The 15,510-nt window shown below is 38.9% G+C and overlaps 1 protein-coding gene across 2 annotated transcripts in view; it reads left to right on the forward strand.

The window, feature by feature from the left end:
* The window catches only part of RCAN2 (regulator of calcineurin 2), a 266,978-nt gene that overhangs the window by 226,632 nt on the left and 24,836 nt on the right, over positions 1 to 15,510 (forward strand). For both annotated transcript variants that reach the window (XM_041765394.1, XM_041765404.1), the window contains one exon: positions 14,231 to 14,404. In XM_041765394.1, the coding sequence (XP_041621328.1) occupies positions 14,231 to 14,404 (174 nt within the window). The remainder of the gene's footprint in view (positions 1 to 14,230; positions 14,405 to 15,510) is intronic.

The raw sequence follows: 15,510 nt of genomic DNA on the forward strand, positions 1-15,510 counted from the left end.
GCAGTGACTCAGAATGTTCACTACCTGTCAGCTTTGTGGGGGAGGGCGTCTACTCAAAGATGTTTTCCTGCATAACAGAAAATACTAATTCAAGAAAGAGAAAGAGAAGAGATACACAAAATGGTAGAAATAATCCAAGACTGAGATGAAAAGAAATCTTGTCATGACTGATGCACAACAGGCCTAAAACTGAACCAGTGGGAAGCAGGCCTCTGCATTTCTGGGGTTCTGGGGTGAGAGACTTCAAGAATCCATTGCTATGAAACAAATTGTATCATTAGGAACCTGGACGTACAGTTTCGTGGTGTCACTAATGAAATAAAAGCTTATGTCTCTTCTCTCAAATAAAAATAGAAAGGCATTTAGAAATTCTAGGAAGGAAAAATGAGACAGATGTGATTCTATAATGAAACAAGCGAAAATGTGTGCCCTTGATGAAGTGAAACAAATAATGTTTTCCAAAATGACAAATCCAAACCACTGCACGTCAAGAAATTTAAAGGGAAGAACAATGAGGAGTGTCACAAATAGTTCTGGTCAGTTAATTTCTCTCTATTACATGTACCAGTTATGGTTATTTCCCTATGCTTCTATTTCTTTCATTTTCTATGATAGTTTGCCTATTTGCCTTTTGCTAGAATTTTTTCTTAAGTAAGCTCAGGTCCTTTTTGTAATTAAAAAATAGAGGTTTTAAATTTTGATTTAGACGTCAGCATTATCTTCTGATTTTCATGAGATGTGTGACGTCAGTGTTATACCTGGAAACAAACCCATTTTTCTTGAGATCTTTTATTTAAGACTTCAGAAACCTCCTTTAGGAGGCTAATATTCCTTGTGTTGAAGAAACCTTTTTCTGAAAGCCAGAAATTTCTTCTCCTTCTTTAAATCTTTTTTCAAATAAAATTAAGTTAAAAAAATTTAAGATTTTATTTATTTATTCATGGGAGACAGAGAGAGAGAGAGGCAGAGACACAGACAGAGGGAGAAGCAGGCTCCCCGGAGGGAACTTGATATGGGACTCGATCCCAGGATCCCGGAATCACGAACTGAACCAAAGACAGATGCTCAACCACTGAGCCACCCAGGAGCCCCAAGTTTAAGTAAAATTGATCAATGTAATGCTTGACCTCGTATGATTGTTGCTTGCCTGTAACCTTTAACAAATCACTTAACTTCTTTTGGCCTCTGCTTTTTGATAGGGAAAATTGGGGTGAAATTTACATTAGAGACTTTCTTGAAAAAAAAATTACCACAGATCTGTTTTTGTTAGGAAATACATGATTTCCAATACTATACTATTGAATATATATGGATTATTCAAAGCCTTGTGTGGTTCACAAGATCAAAACATATCAAAGAAGATTCTTGATTTTAAAAATTGCTATCATATATTTAGGTTTTGTTGTTCTGTACATTCAAGACCCAAATTCAAGTGCAATTTTGCCTCTGACTAGTGATGAGGCCTTGGGCGTGTTACCTACTGCTCTGTTCTTTACCTCTTTCAGTTTTCAAGTAAAGGGGTTAGAGTAGGTCACCTCTACTGTCCCTTCTAAGAATAGAGATTAAAGTGATGTGGCAGAGAAAACTTGATCCCTGGGAGCCTTTGGGAAAAGTCATTACATTGAGTGAGAGAAGGAGGTTTAATGCTTACATCACTGTTGCAAAGCCAAGGTTGGCATCATTCTTATGTATATCCTACTTGGCCTCAAATATACCTTGATTAAATGACACACAGCACAAATAAATGTTTCCGGAGATTTCCAAGACAGATTGCAGTTCATGTTATTGATCAGCTGAGACCAAAGCTCATACTATTTGGAAATCTCCTCAGGTTCTCCTCTTCACGTGTTCCTGGGAACCTCCAATACAGTGTCCCCCCACCCCCACACCCGGTGGGCTCCTTCTTTGTAATGGGAAAAGAGCCCAGTGAAAATTCTGCTGGTCCATGAGATGTGCATGAGCAAAGTTGCCTGAAGACTGAAGATGCATCCATGCTATTGGATGAGATGCAACAGAAGGGATGAAGACATATCAACCCAGCTTCTCTCTGCCTTCAGTGGGGTAACCTAGAAGAGACTAGAACTCCAGCTACTGAACTCTTGGGGATGAAATGTTATCTGTCACTGACTGGCTGGCCACATCAGGGAAATATTGGGTCTCTCTCAACCCGTTTCTTCATCTGCCACATAAGCTTATTGTGAGATTGAAACATATCGTCACATGTAAGGGGGTTAGGGAGGGGTTGGCTGTTTCCTAAATGTCCAGGTGAAAATTTAATCTCTGTGCAAAATGGCAATCCAAAGTCATGCTCAGAGTTAGCTATAGAGGTAGAATTGGTATTGTTTTTAGTAGCTCCATTTCAGCCATCACTGTCCTGTATCAGTGGGGAAAGCTTTCGTTCAGGTAGCTTGTTTCCCAAATTTGTGGTGGATTGAAACAATCATTTTAGTTTTGAATCTCAAGGAATTTGAACGTGAGTGATTTAATTTTACGTAAGGTTTTATCATTAACAAGTATTCTTTTTACGTCATTCCATAAAGAACAGAGAGAATACAATCTAAATAAATGAGAAAAAGTATAATTGAGAGGAGGAAAAAGAACCGTGAGGAGAACCATTAGAAGCATAACAAACTGCATTTTCTTTCTAGATTTAAAGATTGAGTCATAGAAAGTTACTCATATCTGCATCTCAAAAGGATGCAAATGCCATTTCAATTTCATGAGAAAAATAAGTTAAGGATAGCATGCTGCCTTTGAAAAGCTTACTTTGATCGTATGCCAAATGGCAAAATGAATGGATTAAATTTTAAATTGCCTATCTTCAGAAGGAAGATATGATATGAAACATATTTAGAATTTAGCCCTTCAATTTAACATTAAACATACTAAAAATGTCCTCATCAATTATTGACCACCCAGTATTAAAACAGAGGCTTCATGTCAGTCTTGGGAAGATAGAACACTACTCGTTTTTAGAAGTACATTTCCCACCTCTTTCAGGTACAACACACGTGGCATTCAGAAAAGGGATCGTTTCCGAAATTGGTCTCTAAGCCAATGAGCACTTTGTTCCATGTGCATCAGCAGACCCACGACCTGTAGTTTAGAATTCAAATAAAATGTAGTCAGTGGAGCATATCTCCAGGAAAATAAATGCTGTAAGAAACATGTTAGAGCTGACTCTTAAAATATTAGAATCTCACATCTCATTTGTGTCGTATTTTCTGCAATTCTGTAAGGATTTAATAACAGTTATGAGTGTGCTGTAAGGCCATGCCTAGGGAAAAATGGCTTAGGATCAACTATTCTCTTTGTCCTCTCTTTTCTCAGTCCCCCAGTATGTCTTTCCTTAGAGGTGACATCAGATTCATAGAAATATGTAAGTGCTTTGATAATGACTCCTCTACTGCCTGGGGAAAAAAAGCTTCTTAAAAAAATCTCCCACCACTCATTTCCACACATCAACATTCTATCCATCTTGTCACATACCATTTCTTCCCTGAAGTCTTTCTTGACCATAAACATACATGTTCATCTGCGCGTGCGCACACACACACACACTCTGATGGCTCATTATTCTGAAAGGAGATTCAGAGTGTGTGATAGAATCAAAGGAAGTAGAGGCTAACCCCAGATGGAGGGAGGGTATGTTGGGGGAAGGGGTCAAGAAAGAAGTGTATACAGTTTGATGTTGGCTTCCCTATTAGAGTATGGAGGATCTTCATCCGTGTGTTCAGTACACATTTATTGATTTTATTGAAGGGTGGCTTTGAAGAAAAGAGAAGATTCACTAAAAAGTAGCATGGGGAAGGAGGCGAGGTCTGTTCTCTCCATATTGCCTTGTTCATTTCATTACCAAGGGAGCCCTTCTCATAATACAGGGATCCTAGATGGTACACAGTTGGCACTCAATAATGCATACATGTGACAAGGACACAAGGGTAAAAATGACACCGTTTCTTCCCGTGGAGTATTTATAGTCTACTTAGTGAGGGAGCAGTTACCCTCACTAACTAGAGCACTGTATTGTAGGAACACAGTAGAAGAATGTCTTAAACTTAAACTCCAGGGGATTCAGAAGGGATCTCTCAGATATGACACCTAATCTGAGTTCGAGAGACAATCAGAAGCTACCTAATGGGGTGTAATGTACAGCACGATGAATACAGTTAACGAGACCGTGTGTTGTATATTTGAAAGTTGCTAAGGGAGTAGGTCTTAAAAATTCTCACAAGAAAATAAACTGGTAACTAGTTGAAGTGATATATTTTAACTAAATGAATTATGATGATCATTTCCCAATCTACACATATATCAAATCATTGCGTGTTGTGTACCTTAAAAGTTGTACAATGTTATATGACTCATTTATATCTCAATAAAACTGGAAAAAAGGAATATGGGGGGGAAAGATACCTGAAGGAAAAAAGCTTCACTGAAGGAAAAGAAAGAGCAAGTGAGAGAAAGCTTGAAAATACAGAATAATCTGCTTTGGAAACCTCTGAGCTGAAGTTTGGCTGGTGTATAGGAGATGGGTTAGGGAAGGGGTCGAATATGAAATGAGTGGGGTGAGTGATGGCTGTTTTATAAAGGGCCTTAAATCCCAAGCCGAGCCATATTCTAAAAGCCGTGTGAAGCCACTGACAGATTTTATAGAGAAACAGTATAATCAGAATTTTGTCTTTTAGAAAGACCTCTCTCACAGCACACTCTCAAAGTTGATCGCAGGGTTGCCAAACTGAGTCTAGAGAGACCTAGTACAGTAATAGGGAGAGCTATGGCAAGCCAAGAATTGGAAGAAGGGGAAAGTTTTGGAAGAACACAGGGCTGGGGTAGGATGTGGGAGGGAGGGAGATGGAAAAAATCAGGTGACCCACAGCTCCCAGGCTTGAGCAGTGGGGTGCGTGGAGGCCATTCATGGAGAGAGGGAGGAGTAGAAAATTTAGAGCCCCCAGCAGAGTATTTGGCTGGAGCTATGAAATTTAAAGCACGTATTGGATATCTCTAAGGAAATGTTCAGGAACAATTGAATATGGGGAATAGAGTTCTGGAGTTGGGCTTGTCTAAAAGAGAGTTGAATCAAGTGTGTTAGAGGAAGGAAAGGAGCCAGGTGCGAGGGACTTAATCAATTTCTGATGCATCTGAACTTAAAATATTTTTGGTAATGGCTGGCACCTTTGTCATGTGCTCACTGTCTCTCTAAACCCTGGGCCCTGCTGCTGGTACAGGATCTCCAAAGGGAACAATTAACAGCAATTACCCTTTTGATACCTTCTTAGAATTATTTACTTTATCATGCTGTTTTTGTAAAGAAAACTTTTAAAGCTTAGCAGTCAAGAAAGAAATCATGATGGTTAATTTGGACTCAATGTCTTCAGTAGATAGTAACAGCAGTAAAATCATATCAGATAATTAGACTTAATTTTATATGAAATACTACTCTGGGCATTCCTCTAGTTGTTCTTATAGCCTATAAGGATTAGATACAGGTAGCAAGTATAGATCTTGATCTGGATATAGGGAGATTTGTACAGCTAGGGCTAGCAGGCCGCATATAGACATGCAAATGAAACCTTGTTTCTCATCCAATCTTGTATTCATAACAGTAAGAGCTCACATTCACTGGTACTTAGTACCTTTCTAAGTGATTTAAATATGCTAATTCATTTAATGTTCAGGAGAACTGTATAACATAGAGACTGTTATTATTCAATTCCCATTTCACATATATGGAAACTGAGGTGTCAAATAGATCAGTAAGTTGCTTGAGGTTGCACAAACCCTGGGTTCAGGATTTGTACTAGGGAGTGTGGCCCTCGAGTCTATGCTAGTAACATGGCTTTATGCTTTATATATCTAATATATAAAACAATATATAAATGAGTTTAAAATGGGGCACCTGGGTGGCTCAGTGGTCAAGCAGCAATCTGCCTTTGGCTCAGGTTGTGATCCTGGAGTCCCAGGATCGAGTCCTACACTGGGTTCCCTCCAGGGAGCCTGCTTCTCCCTCTACCTGTCTCTGCCTCTCTCTCTGTGTCTCTCATGAATAAATAAATAAAATCATAAATAAATAAACAAACAAATACATAAGTTTAAAATGCAATTTCTGGTCTTATATGCTATAAAGGAGGTTGTGGATTTCCTCAATTACAAATGCACAGTTAGAGCTTCTATCTAGGCAGGGCTAGGGGCAGCCATAGGCACTGTTGCAGATTAATGATCAAAGAAGAGGAGTTGATGGTCTAGAGAAGGATGAAGCTATCCTTAGCCCTTGGAAAATGCCCTGAACCAAGGTAACCATTGATACTGTACACTGAGGTGTGTCCTGTACACCTGGACTCTAGACTGCTTTGTGATGGCGTAGTATACTTGTCCTTCTCTTAGACATATGTCCTGGGAAATGAATGAAGTTTCAGCTTCAAGACCCTTCGTGCATGGGCCTGTACCTGGCAGGGTGCTGACAATGTGTTTCACAGGGTCATATATTTTTTTGTAAAATTTATTAAACTTACTTCTTATGAGTTTTTGTTCTCATTCAAAAAATATTCCATTTTTTGTGCCTATTTTGTATTATTTTGCCTAAAGAGTGTTTCCCAAGTTGTCAAAGTTTTAAGCTCCGCAAAGCTCAGTTTGACCTCCTGTTCAAAGGTCATTCCAGTTTGTAGGCCCTTTGTGTTTTCTTGGCTTAGAGGAGTTTTGGGAGGTTTGTCTTTCCAGTTCTAAATGTGTGGATAGCGGCACAGGGAAATGAGGGAAATGGAGACTACCTTCACCAGAGACGAGTAAAAGCATGCTCTCATATAGAGACGTTTATCCAGCCACTGTGGGCTTTAGGGTGGGAACAAAAGAACAGACTGGAACGCAGGCCATGGAAAGCGTTCTGCTGAGAGAAGCAGGGGATGAGGTTTTAGGACAAAGTGGGTCCTTTTTGAATTTGGGGCTGAGTTTTAGATCTTTGTCTCTCATAAGGACTCCAGTGAGAAGGGATAAAAGCTTTTGTGCCTTTACCCACGAATTATCTTCTCCCAAAGCTGTCATGTGACACGAGGTCCCATCCACTTCTTTTATGCATAAAGAAAGGGTGAGAGCCTCCTTTTCATGACGATTTTCTATTTAGCTAACCTCAGAACCACAAAAGAAACAAAGCATGATTTAATACAATTCTGTCTGGCCTGAGAAATCTTGACAGGTTAAAAATCCAGATGTAAAAATCCCCACATGCAGGCCTGGTATTCCTTTCACACAAGTGGTCTGCATTATGGAAGATTTACAATAGCAGTCCTTCTGACAGGAGGCCCTCCGGAGCGGCCCGTAAAACCCAGTATGATCCTTAAACACGGGATTTGCATAGGACTTGTCAGTGGAATCCGTTGAGAAGTGATAAACCGAAATGAATTGGTTCATTCTTCAGCAGTTTCTGGGAACATTATCTGCCAGATGAGAGCCCTGTGATTTTGAGAGAAGCTGAATTTCTTATTAAGATAATTTATACCCAAAGGGATCGAAAGTGAGAAAAATTGAAGAATACGTAAAGACATAAAGCATCATTTGGAATGCAGATAAAGGCAGTGTAGGGCTTCCCTAGCAGTTGCATCTTCAAGGATAACACTGTTCCTTCAGCTTGTCAAGGAAAGCTGGTTTCCTCATTCTTATTTTTCAGACTGCTCACTTGTCTGCATATCATCAATGACATTTTTGTAGTCTAAATGACTTGAGCTTACTAGTTCTGATTTTGCTAGCTAGGTAGTTGAGTGACTTTGTGGAGGTCATGAACTCCTCTGGCTTCCAGATGCTTCAGATGCTATTTAAAGACAATAACAATCTCAACTCTTCCTCCGAGGGTCTGTCCAGAAAAGTAAAGATTCAGTGACATATCAAAATTGTTTATGTGCAGCCTGTCTGGTTTGGAGTGAAATTGAAGATAATATCTTAGTATTCTAATATTCCTTCCAAAAAATACCTTGGGGTTTTCTATCAACCAATAAAGTAGAATACATTGAGCATTTCCAAGATCTTCCTATGTTTACAAAACAACAGTTTGGTCCATTTTGTTTGGGAACTATAATGATTCACCTGCTACTTAGTTTTGTTCCATAATTTCTGAGGACCTTTTTCTTCACATCACTGGAGCTTCTTGGTGAGGACCCTGGACAGATCCCTCTGCCTGGTTTTAAGGCCAGACTCCTCTTTACCTCATGGGCCTTGAGAGGATTGTATTGGTGGCGAAGAGTGCCATGTGGCAGCTTTGAGAAAGAGTAGAAGCAAAATGTTGACGCACCCATGGCCCATGTTCAAGACCCCATGAGAAGCTTTTCTGGTTTTCAGGAGGGCGTCCTGTCAAAAGGACTGCTATTGTAATAGCAATTACATATCTTTCATAATGCAGACTTCTTGCATGCAAAGAATAATTAGATCTTGGCTCTAATTTATGTTTCTACCTTGGTTTTCCTCTTTTTCTGTACTCAGTTTCTATTTTATTTTATCTTATTTTGTACTTATATGTCTTCATAAGCCATGTTCAAATCTCTTCAAAAATATGGGGCACAGATAATACACAAATGAACAAATAATTATAACAGAGATGAAGTTAAGAAGATTAAAGGAAAACTACAGTGAGCTTCTTCAAGTAAAGCAATGAACATTTCCATTTGTAGCAGTACATCCATGCTGGTCTCCTCCATTTCCAGGTTGCTCAAGAAAATAAAATACATTTAAAGATAGCGAATTTAAAATTCCAAAGTGTTCATATTTGAAACCAAGTTAGCCCCTTCCTTCTTGTTCCATTCCTCCCATACATACATCTTGTGTACACACACCTGTCTAGCACAGCCCACCCTGGAATGACCCACCACTCAGCTGGAGAAGATGGTGTAACTGTGTTGGCTGTCTCTAGTTAAACCCTAGTTTTATTTGGTTCCTTAGTGCTGCATAACTGTCTGTTTTGATGTCCTAGGGCCGCTGTAGCAAAGTACTACAACCTGAATGCCTTCAAGTCACAGAATTTTATTATCTCACAGTTTTGAAGGCCAGAAAACCAAAATCAAGGTGTCAGCATAGCTGTGCTCCGTCTAAAACCTATGGGGGGTATCTTTCTTTATGTCTTCTTAGCCTCTGGTAGTTGCAATCTGTCCACAATCTTTGGCCTTCCTTGGCTTCTAGAAGCATCACTCCCATCCTCTGTCTTCACATGACACTTTCCTTATGTCTCTCTGTCTTCACATGGCTGTCTTCTGATGAGGATACCAGGCATCCTGGATTAGGGGCCCATCCCACTCCAGTATGATACCCTCTTAACAAGTTACATCTTCAGTGACTCTGTTTCCTGATAAGGTCATATTCTGAGGTACTGGGGACTTCAGCATGGCCTTTGGAGGGGGCATAAATCAACCCATTAACACTATCCTTTGACTCATCTGCATTGGCTCTCCTTGTCTCTGACTACAGCTGTTGTTCTAAATCTTCCTCAAGTGCCTCAAGCCCTCATTTCCCTTCACCTTCCCTACCTGAACAGAGGACTTCACCTGAGATGAAAAAGCCATCTTCAGTTTTGCTTGTTCCATTTCCAAACTCCTCCATCCTGACTCTCAACTCCTTTCTTACAGGAAGAAATGCCTACAAGACTTTCTGAAGCCCTCTCTTCTTGTCTCCACTATTCACTACCCTCTTATGTCTCCTCTCTTTCCTTCATCATAGTTTCATTTCATCAACCAGTGTCACCCCACACTACTAAAAATCTTCTAGTGACCTAACTTCCCACATAGTTATCATCCCAGCTCCCTCTTTGTTGTTGCCAAGCTATCTTTTCCCACTTTTTCCCCACCTTCACTTCTCAATCTGTAATAATCTGTGTTTCACCTTCACCTTTGTTCACATAGCTCTCAGGATGATCACCAGTGATCTCCCACTGGCCAAGACCATCTTCATCTTCTTCACCATCCCTACAGCGTTCAGTTAGGATCACCATACTTTCTTGAGTAATAGCTCTTCTTTGATTTCCATTATGTTGTATCCTTTGTATCCTTTAGAATCTCACTGGACCTCTTGTCTTCATCCAAAGCCAACTAAATCCTTACTTTCCCTGAAATGTTATGGTATCTCAGTTTCTCAAAGGATAGTCTAAGACTCCTACAAGTTTGCAAGATCATTCTATATGAGGTCAGAACTATTTCCATAATAAGATTTGGACACTTTTCCTTTTCAGCTGCATTGACATTTACATCTATGGTGCAAAAGCAATGGTGATTCAAACTGCTGGTACTTGGGTATGAGTCAGTGCAGGGGCAGCAAACTATATCAGTATTACTTATAGTCTTCACAGCCACACACTCACAGTTTTTTATTTAAAAAGTGGAAAAGAAAGTAAGATGGAAAATACCAGTTTTACTTAAGAATGGCCTTGATGAAGCCATAAAATTTATTAATTTTTTTAACTCTGTATCCTTGACATATACATTTTTAATCATCTGAATAACGAAATGGGAAGTACACATGAAATACACTTCTGCAGCATCCCAAAATGCAATACTTAAGTTGAGGAAACATTTGAACTAAACATTTGTTTTTCTCACGGAACCCCATATATTTACTTGAAAGAACAACTAACAGACAAACTATAGTTATGCAGACTTGGATATTTGGCAGACATTTTCTCAAAAATGAATGAGCATGTTACTCTGAGGAAAAGAACTGGCAGTGTTGTCGCCAATGATTAGGAACGAACTTTCAAGCTGAAATTAGAATTTTGGAAAACCTGTATTTACCAACATGAACCTGACAGCTTTCCAATTTCTAAAGACTTTTTAATAATATAGATGGCGATATTAATGAATGTGGTTTTTTATACTGTGTAATGAAATGTGTCAACATTTGGAAAAGCTACATAACTCAAAGAACCAATATTTTTCAAGTGACCAATGTACCGCATTACAGAATCGTCCATGGATGAAAAAACCATTAAGGGTATAAAATGGATCTTAATATAATCAAATAAAAATATTACTCAATTATAGCTTCAGATTTAACATTGTAATACACTTTAAGAAACTGCCACTTGTCAAATTTTGATGAAGTATCAAGAAAGACTATTCACAAGGAATTTCAAAAGATATTTGAAAGGATATTAAGTTACTCCTCCCTTTTCCAACCATATATTTGGGTGAGGCCAGCTTTGATTCACACCCTTCAGACAAAACATCACAGTGTAACAGATTGAACACAGAAGCAAATGTGAGTTTTCAAGTATCTTCTCTTAAATCAGAAATTAAAGAGATGTGCAGAAATGTAAAAAAAAAAAAAAGCCAGTCTCACTATATTTTTCTTGTTTTGGAAAACAGACATTTTTCATAAAAATATTTTAACATATAGTGGGCTTATTATTGTTACTTTTAAATACATTTATAAATGTATATTTTTAAAAATTTCTAGTACAACAAACACTGGTTAAGAGGGTCCAGAGACCAGACTTTGAGATCACTGCTGTGGAACTTTATTCCAAACAGTGGTTACAAAGAGAACTAACTGTTGAGAAAATGAGGAATTTATTGGATTTGTGGGGTACTAGACTGGAGGAAACTGGCCGTCAGAGGACAATAAAGTATGCTATGTGTCTTGGGCAGGGGGAGACCCTGGGCATCAAAAGCATAGATCTGCTGTAAAGGCAGGTGAGTGATACCTGTGGCTAGCTCTGTTCAAGATACCGTGTTGCCTAACGGTATTTCACTGTGCTGCACCTGTGCCTCTAACCCATTTCATCTCATATTCTGTTGCCTCTGCCAATGAAATGTTTGTCATGTCACTAATGGAAGAAAATAGAGTTGGCTGGTGAATCCCCAATTTTTGGCCAGCTGTCATTCCCTACCACTACAAGTTCCCAAAAGACTTGTGCAGAGAGGACAAGCCAAGTAAATGTTAGTCGATGAGGAGGAGGAGGAGGAACAGGAGGAGGGGAAAGAACTATCATTATAGAGTTTGTGAAACCCCTGGCCCCTGAGCTCTGGCCTGCACCCCAGGTTTGCTGAAAGACTTCTTTTGACTATCAGCCTCAGCCCCCAACAAGGATATCAAAGAGCATCTGGTCACTTGCCAACCCTAGCTTGGTGCAGGAGCTAGCTGCCTGGGGCCCTCTTTTGAAGATCAGTAGAGAAAACAATTGCATTCAGTTATTGACATCTGCCAAAGCCTCCCAAGGAGGTGACACATAGGCCATTCATCCCAAAGCCCAAAGCCAGGACTCCTTGATTTTTTGTTTTGTTTTGTTTTCCTAATCCAGGCTCTTGAGGCCAAACAGCTCTGAACAACAGAGATGCAAGGCATAAAGAAGAAAGATAAAATGCAAACAAGGAATTAGAGTCAAAAGAAAAGAACACCTCCTCTCCAAGGCTGGTCTTCATGCCCACACTCACTCCTGGGGAGGAGATGGTGAAGTGAAGCTGAAAGTGGAAAAATAGAAAGCTACAAAGACCCAAGAATTGTGTCCTAAGAAATAGGAATGGTTCTATACAGAAGTAAAAGTTTTTAATCTCTTAATTTCTTTCATTGCTGAAAATTCCCCACCTTATTTAAACCATCAACCATGATATGACCACCTGAGAATATCAGGTGGATAGCAGGGAACCAGAAATCATTGTGTTTACCAGGATTCCTGTTCAGGAAAACACAATATTGTTGGGAAATAGTTCCTTAATGAGCCCACTCGGAGTGGTGGCAGAGGCCCCAGGCCCAGGAGTTGGCTGATGCCAAGGCTTGAGGAAAAACAGCCCAAGGAACAGACAAGGAAAGCTTCTTCCTGTGTTCTTGAGAGGGAAAGGGGAATAACAATACAACCTGAAAAGGGGAGAGAGGACCCTCAAATCTCTGCAAACATCATGAAACTTAAAAAAAAAAAAACTTGCTTCGAATATATTATTTGTGGTTCTGGATTGGATGGAAAGAAAGTATAAAGAGGAAGAAACAGGAGTCAAAATGTGATAAACATTATTAGTATATTTACATATATATGTATAACATGTTTACGTATATATGTGTAATGTATATATAGATATATATATATGTATTTACAGACCATTGAGTGTAAGAACATAATGATACTCAACTCTGATGCCTCCTAAAGCCTAGAGACCATGCCTTGTATAAAGGGAGCATTTAATAGAGATCTGTTTAATTGAATTGAAAATGTACTGAATCAAAATTTTTAAATGATTGCTTTGTGCTGTGATAAGTTTGGTTATGCTTTGGAATAACATCATCTCCAAATCTCAGTGGTTTAATGCAATAGAGGTTTGTTTGTTTTGTTTTCGTTGTTTTCCTTGCCAAGGCAAAGTCAACTATAGGATAGGTGGGAGTAGGAGAAAGATATTTCTGCTCCACACAGCTTCTCAGGGACCCAGGCTGAGGAGAATCTTGCTTCTAAATGGTGTACCATCTGGATATTTGGCATCTTCAGAGAAAGAGATAAAAAAAAATTCGTAAGGGCTTTTTCTTGCCTTCTGCACACATTTCATGGACCAGGACTAAATCACACAGCACCATCTAACTAGTGCACCACGATTGATAATCACTAATAATGTCTATCACATGCTTTATTCAATAGCTCTAATATTTTGGTAATAATGGACTTGTTTGAGAATCTTATAACAACTGTGATCCCTCTCCTTAGAAAGAAATATTATACAGAAACTTACTCAACATTTTGCATAATTTTTAGGTTTGTTTTGTTTTGTTTTGTTTTGTTTTATGCATCTCAAACCCCACTGACTGCTCCTCTACAGATCTCAGGACCCAGGTTATGAATCCTTCCCACTGGATCCACAAACATGTTTAACACCTGGTAACAGACCAATAGATGGAAAAAAAAAAAGACATTTCTAAGATGAAATCAGAGAGGGAGAAAAACCATAAGATACTTTAACTATAAGAAACAAACTGAGGGTCACTGGAGGGGAGGTGTTGTCTGGGAGGATGGGGTAACTAGGTCATGGACATTTAGGAGGGCACGTGATGTAATGAGCCCTGGGTGTTATATGCAACTGATGAATCACTATACTCTATCTCTGAAACTAGTACTACATTGTATGTTAATTAATTAACTTTAAATTTAAAAATATATGTGTTCTATGTTAAGAACAGCCTATTTATTTACTTAGTTACTTATTTACTTAGTTATTTGTGTCAGATCAGTCATCATGCAAGATATATGACCAGTGGATTTTTCTTCTGTGTTTTTTTTTACCAGGAAAAATTTGAGGGTCTGTTTCGGACTTACGATGACTGTGTGACGTTCCAGCTGTTTAAGAGTTTCAGACGTGTCCGAATAAACTTCAGCAATCCCAAGTCTGCAGCCCGAGCCAGGATAGAGCTTCATGAAACCCAGTTCAGAGGGAAAAAATTAAAACTCTACTTTGCACAGGTAAGGCAATTCTTGCTCTACATTATTTGTTGCCTTTTAAAACTATAAATGGAGCCCTTTCGACTTTCGGGTTCTCCTTATTTCACAGAGAAATGAACCTATACCATGGATCCCCAGGCAGGGACGTCACAGAGGTTTAGAAATCAGGCTCTGAGGGCTGACAGCCTGGGTTCTCACCTTGGCAATTTACATACTCTCAGTGGGTCTCAGTTTCCTCACCTATAAAATGAGAAGGATGATACACACTCCAGACTGTGGTTAGGAGGATTAAATGAACTATTGTGTGTTAGAATGCCTGGAATTTGGTAATTGCACAGTAAACACCAGCTGGTAGTTGTAGTAAGAACAGTCTATTCACAACTACTCCTAAACTTCCTAGTAGGTTTATAATTAAAATTTCAGTTATATCATAGTGAACTGGACTGTGTGCATTTAGTGGACTGTGTGCATTTCCAATGACTCCCATTCATGAGAAAAGATCACAAACATATGGAGATTAATTTTGTGTTTTATTACATCCAGAAATAAATGCCAGGTATTCTAAAAGGGGACAGACAATCCTTGGCAATGCTCGCAGAGTCCACAGCAATAGAAAATCAATGTCCTAATATTAGATCTATCTTAATTCATCTCTTATTGGTCAGTAAACATTGTCCCTATCTTTTAGTTCTACAAAGATGACACACTGAAAAGAACATAGACTTTGCTTCTTTTTAAAGCTGAATAGTATTTCATTGTATGTAGATGCCAATTCAGCCGTCAATGGACATTTGTATTATTCTCCTATCGTGGCTATTGTGAATAGTCGTGCAATGAACACAGGAGTCTTAATGTTTCTTCAAGAGTCTGATTTCAGTTCTTTTGTATAAATACCCAGAAGTGGAATTGCTCAACAAGATGGTGGTTCTACTGCTTTATTTTTGGAGGAACCTCCATACTGTTTCCTATAGTGGCTGTGCCATTGTGCATTCCCACTAGTTTTTCCAATTTTTCCAAATCTTTGCCAACATTTGTTGTCTTTTATTTATTTATTTGATTTTGATAATACCCATCCTGACTGGCATGAGGCAATATTTCAACTGTAGTTTTGATTTCCCTGATGCTTA

This window comes from Vulpes lagopus, chromosome 1 (genome assembly GCF_018345385.1).
Source record: "Vulpes lagopus strain Blue_001 chromosome 1, ASM1834538v1, whole genome shotgun sequence".
Taxonomy (NCBI): Eukaryota; Metazoa; Chordata; class Mammalia; order Carnivora; family Canidae; genus Vulpes; species Vulpes lagopus.